Source organism: Halyomorpha halys, unplaced genomic scaffold (assembly GCF_000696795.3).
Source record: "Halyomorpha halys isolate HHAL.00 unplaced genomic scaffold, Hhal_1.1 Scaffold3928.1, whole genome shotgun sequence".
Taxonomy (NCBI): Eukaryota; Metazoa; Arthropoda; class Insecta; order Hemiptera; family Pentatomidae; genus Halyomorpha; species Halyomorpha halys.
Window position 1 is genome coordinate 8,503 of NW_027108300.1, and position 6,414 is coordinate 14,916.

General features: G+C 30.2%; 1 protein-coding gene across 1 annotated transcript in view; it reads left to right on the forward strand.

Moving 5' to 3' along the window:
• Positions 1 to 5,043, forward strand: part of LOC106691866 (UDP-glucosyltransferase 2) — a gene marked incomplete at its 3' end in the record, with an annotated part of 9,307 nt that extends 4,264 nt beyond the window's left edge. Inside the window, 4 exon segments of the mRNA XM_067046647.1 lie at positions 964 to 1,208; positions 1,291 to 1,524; positions 3,505 to 3,860; positions 4,815 to 5,043. Coding sequence (XP_066902748.1) covers positions 977 to 1,208; positions 1,291 to 1,524; positions 3,505 to 3,860; positions 4,815 to 5,043 — 1,051 coding nt within the window.
• Positions 5,044 to 6,414: the final 1,371 nt, after the last annotated feature.

A 6,414-nucleotide genomic window follows, 5' to 3' on the forward strand; every position in this document is an offset into this window, starting at 1 on the left:
AATAGATTATTTATTCTAGAATTATATTATATTTTTTTAAATATTGTACTTTTTGCACGACATTGAGATATTCTATTCTTTGTGGGAATTTTGTTTTACTAAACGACTTAATGCAATAACAAATAACGTATCTATTTTAATGAGTGTTCATGAGTAAAGGTTAAACAACTTTAATTATGCAGGAGGGCTTGAACCATTTATTACTAACACGATTTTCTCCAACTCTAATTATTCCTTATATAAAACTAGGTTATTCAGAGTAGCTCAATAATGTATAGATTTAGATGTCTACAAAGTCATAGCTGGAATTTACTTAACTGGAATTGCGTTTTAGAAATGTTTTCTTAATTAATAACTGGAATTTACTTTTGTATGGCTACCAACAACTACAGATATTATTGTTTAGATGAATAGCATAACGAAATTATTAATGTTAAAATCAATAATCGCTTTCTAATAAATCTAAGATCATTGGATGTGACATAAAAAAAAACTATTTAAAAAACATGATGCAAAAATAATTAGGTATAAGTTATAAAAACATGTTAGGCATGCAGAATGCATATTTATGTCACATTTTTAAAAACGTTGTAATTAATATTTAAATAAATTATTATGATAATCTTATTAGGTTTTTTTTAATTTATTGAATTGTATTTATATTGTAGTTTTCTGTGTGTGTCACATCAATGTTTCATTTAATAAATTTGTATTAACTAATAAATACTCAAATTTGAAGACAGTATAATTTATAACAAAGTTAATGTAATAATCTCCAGCTTGAAAAAAGTAAGGATTCCACAAAACTACCTCTCTCCTCCTCGAAGAATTATAACAAATGGGGTAAAGAAAATAAAAATTATAATAACATTGATATTCCAGAACATTCTAAATACTATACTGTCACATTTCCGTGTAACCGATAACTAATACTATATAGTTTTTTTTTACTTTAACTTGCAGAATACCGGAAGAAATGAAGTTGTGGATGCTACCTTTGTTATTGGTGGCCTACACTGAAGCCGCCAGGATCTTGGCCTTTTTCCCTATACCGGGTAAATCGCACCACTATGTCTTCAGGCCGATCATGGCAGCGTTGGGAAGGAGAGGGCACGAGGTGGTCTACTACACGGGATTCCCTTACGAAAGAACTGTTCCACCAGGAATTAAACAAGTGGATCTATCTGACGAATTGCCCGACTTATACTGTAAGGCAAAAGCTAACCTAAGATTACTTCAAAGTATAAAATAAACGTAAATAAGTCTAAGATAGTTTGACATGTGTTACAGCTAGCGTAGACATAACGGATTTTATGACCTCTTCAATCTTCGAGGATGTAAAAAAACTTTTTGGATACTCTTTTTTTTATTCACCATTTATTTTGGAATGCCCTAAAGTGCAAAAACTTATACACTCAGATGAGAAGTTCGACGTTGTGCTGTCTGAGTCTTACTTCATTCAGGAATACTTGTCTGCTTTTATGCACAAGTTCAATGCTGTAGGGATAGACATTATATCATTAGGTGAGAAATGACTTTTTTATATGATTTTAAAGTTTAGCTTCTTTTGTATGTTATATACGAGGACTATCAAGAAAGTAACAGAAGTTTTGAAATAAACAATTCACAAATTGAAAAATTCGAATTCTATTATATACATTTGAAAGGTACACTCTTAAGCTATTTTTCTACATAATCACCATTCAAATTGAGACATTGAGGAATTCAGACATTTATCATGCCGCGGCACATGTTTTTCAATACCCTCTGTAGAAATCTTCCGCCTGCGATTTCAACCAATGGTTTGATACAGTTTGGCGCCAGTATCAAAGAGTTGTTTACCGAGCCATTTCTTCATCGCTGGTACAAATCCGGGCTGTATGGTGGATGGTCAAACACCTCCCGTACAAAACCATCCAAGATTGCCCGGGTGTGTGGACGTGCGTTGTCGTGAAAAAACAACACCTTGGTGCTAAGTTTTCCCCAATGCTTATTTTGTATGACGTGCCGTAACTTTCTTAGTGTTTCACAATTTATTTCTGAGTTGATTGTTGCTGCACGTTCCAGAAAGTAAATAAAGACTAAAAATAATAAATAATATATAAAATACACTTGCGACTCAAGTTCTCTACATTTGTGCTAGATTTATTCCAAAATAGATATTCTTCAGTTTCAGTTCAACTTTATCACTTTATTATTAGTGTTTAAAGAGCTCCTACACATTTCATTATTTTTAATAATCAACACAGTTTCTAGTTTTGATAATTTATGATTGGAGTTTTATTAAATCGAGTTTTTTTAGAGTTATTGCTTTCTCAAAAAAAAAAAATAGCAATGACTCAAAAATTCCCTGTTATTTACTGTAGAGTCGGGTTTATATTTACATTTTCTATCTTCATAACTATCTCCATCTACACCGGAACGTAATCCAAGAATTTTCAAAAAATATGTTTATTACCTTCTTCATGTTTAGACGTCCAAATATACGGGACGGAACGTACTTGAAAGGATACAGTGCAGTGAATGGTGCCCAAACATTACTTGTATTTCGTCCAATCAATACCTTTACATAGATTTGAAGACGTACTTGAAAGGAGACAGCTTGCAGTGAATGGCGCCCGAACATTACTTGTATTTCCTCCAATCAATAACTTTACAAAGATTTGCAATAAAAATTCATTCCATATGTTGAATTTTAACAGTACAGTTATTTTTGCAAACTTGTTTAATTATTTTTGTCATTTTTTATTTAAATAGTTTTATGTATCAAGCATTAGCAATTTAATGTCAACCATATATGAGCAGTTAGGAAGTTAGGTAGATTTTTTTTTAATATCTATTTGTGACAGAATACACTTAACGCTTCAGTATTGAAGTTGTGTACAGTTGTGATGTTCTTAATAACTAACCAATAATTATTGATAATTCAACATTTTTGACAATGCTGATATGTAACTTCGCTTCGGGAACAGGTAGATATCAGACGAAAATCTTATTAACTAAATTTACACTTGTAGTTCTTTACTTCTAATCACCTCATATCACTGGTCGGGAAGAACAAAGACGCAACTGTTAATTTTGTGTTGGCAGCCTCAAAAATACATTTACAAACATGTAGTAAATTAATTTTTGGTGGACTCAAAAAATTCAATTTCACAAAATTGTACATCTGTTTCATTAATCTTCCGGACCAGCGATATGTTCACGAGATATTTGTAATGATCTGAGATATGAAACCAACATAAAATGTGATGAATAAGTATATATATACTTTAGGTATTTTGAATTCAATTCAGAACATTAAAGGAATTTAATTGAATAATGCGAGCCATAAAAATTGTAAATAGGGGATATTGCCAACATACACGCAGGTTACAATTAATTCGTATCATATTGCTCTACTTCTGGCTACATCAGAATCGGTTGAAAATGGATTAACAGTGCAGGAAATATAACTAAGCATATTAAATTAGTTCCTAACTGTATAATTTATTTGAATTAAAGGTGACTTCGGATGGATGAACGAATTGGTTGGGCTGCCAGACAATCCTTCCTATCAAGTAGACTACAAAGCTGTACTAACGCCAAATATGAACTTCTGGGAGAGAGTGTACAGTACATATGTAAATGTAGTGACAACTAGTGCTGGTTACCACTACCTGAACCAAATGGAAAATTTTGTCGACAAGTACTTCAACTACACAGGACACGAGAGCAGACCTCCATTCATGCAATTGTTGTCTAACAGGAGTCTCATCTTGGTGAACTACAACAATGTCGTGGGATACCCGGTCCCAAAGCCACCACACAGGAAGGATATTGCCGGTGTAACAATCACACCAAGGAAACCTCTACCTAAGGTATTGAAAATATTCATGCATTTCCTTAATTAAAGTTACAAAGGTTACAACATGCTAGTGTCATTTATATTTTGTACATCTAATCATTTAAGTCGTAAGGTTTTTGTTTTATTGTCGTCATTTTAATTATTCCGGCATTGTTCTTCAACGTAATGTACTTATTTGTTCATCAATTTTTGTCCCATTCTTACAGGGGCAGAAATCAGAGGGATTAATAACATTGTGATACTACACTAATTCTTTATCAGTCTCTAATGGCTCCATATTTTTTATTGTGTTTACTTTCTATCTATTTATGTAACTTTCAATATCGAATTTATTCTAATCCTTCAGTACATAGAACGTCACTGTACATTAAATGTTCATGGGAAGTGATACTGCGCAGTGAGAGAGGAACTACTAAATTCGTCCTCAATCAGTACAGTATGTCGATGAACACACAAGGTGACAAAAAAATTACATATTTTTCTTTTCTTTGTTTGTTCTTATATTATATAGCATCTTCCTGGGTTGTAGTGTTACCCCATTTTTATTCATTAGAGTTGGATTCCCGAATCCTTAGTTATTTTACTTCATCGTAATACAGGTATGATTTTTATTACGTTAATAATAAAAATATCAAAGTTGTTGATGTAGTGAAATAGTGTTGAATGAAAGCTCGCGGTTTGTAGCAAAATAAAAAAATATTATCCGTTATGAAGAATCGATGATCACTAAGCATCGGTCTAAATACAAAGATTGTGAACACTGATGGTTCTAATGGAAATCTAAAATATCAATGTCAGTTGACCAACCCCAGTTAAGTAAGGAATGTCAACTATTGCATTTTAAATTCAAACCACCATTAATTTTCATCCCAACAGTGCCAAAATGCATATCCATTCTACATTATTTATATGTATATATATAAATATATGGGTAATTATTTTTATCTAACTATTTTAATTTTTGTAGCAAGTTAAAAAATTCATGGATGATGCTCTGAACGGTGTCATTTACTTCTCACTCGGATCTAACGTAAATGTCTCACATCCTACCAATAGGAAAATGGTTAAAGTATTTATGAAGGTCTTCGAAGAGGTGCCTCAGAAGATCCTTATGAAGTGGGAGACAACTACTTTCGAGGGAAAACTTCCGAAAAATGTACATTTGGAGAAATGGTATCCGCAACAAGACGTATTAGGTAATTTAATTTTTATTTAAAATATGTTTTCAAATAGCACATTAAATTAGATTTTTTTTCTTTTTTGTAGCTCTTTTTATTTTTTATACACAAATAAAACTATGAATTTCATATCGAATGCTATAATACAGTATATTTTTAATTTGAGGTGTTGTGCCGTATTGTATTTCCAAGCTATATCAAATTTCCCAATTATCATCAACCTAGTGCCTTGTCTACAGAATATTAAAAGTGGAACTTCAGTGTAACTAGGTTTGAATTACTATAATATGGTTATATTGAGATTCACACGTATTATTTGACCCTAATATAACGGAATAACGGATTGAATATTTCAAAAATGTTTGATATGAGAAATAATAAATACATGGTAATAAAAATATGCAGACAGTCTGTACATAGTCTAATTTTGCATATTTCACACAGTTTTATCTTTATTATTATGTTTTGGTGTATTACTTGAAAAAATAAATTATTGTATCTTAATTAAACATTGAAATGGTATTTAAAAATATTTGGTTATGATAATCATATTTATTCCTAAAGATTACTTTAAATAAAACTCAAGATAAAATATTAATTGATAAAATATTATATTGATAAAATCATCAAATAATAAAATGCTATATTGATTAAATCTTCAAATGATAAAATGTTCAATTGAATATTTTCTGTTATATTTTGATAATTTCTATTTTTAACGTGTTATTTACCGAAAAATAAAATTTCTAAAATAATGAAATTGCATATTCTTAAATAAAAACTTACGTAGTAGTTGTTTTAAGTCTGATAAAAATAATTTCTTAACACCTAGGTCGCAAAAACTAGTTGGACGTATTATGTATGAGCTTTAGTTGTCAAATTTAGATTTTTTGCACAAAATTTATAACAGAAAAATTGGTTTAATCAGATAGTTTTGTAGAATCTAGAAGAATGTTTTCAATTTCAAGCAAAATTCGCACTATTATCTTAAATGTTATTTAATGACTCCAAAGAGTGTAGAGAGAGTTCCTAAATTAATAAAATTTTTTATAATCTAAAACCGAAAGGCTGTATGACTATTAAATTTTATAATAAACTTAGAATCGTTTCCCTTCGAATCTTTTCCCTAAAAAGCTAAAAATAAGCATAGTGATCTCTCATTTGGTAAAAAATATTCAATCTCTAAGAAAAATAATTTAGAACGAATTTTAAATGATTGTGTTAGCTTTTATTTTAGACTATAATATGCCGATTAATCAAACAATGTTATAATTAAATCATTAAGGGGCACAAAAGAAAAGGGTCCAAATGGTAATTAATAAATCGTAATAATTTATATGTGAAATAAATAAATCGTTCGTATTCTATACACCCGGTTTCCAATTTATA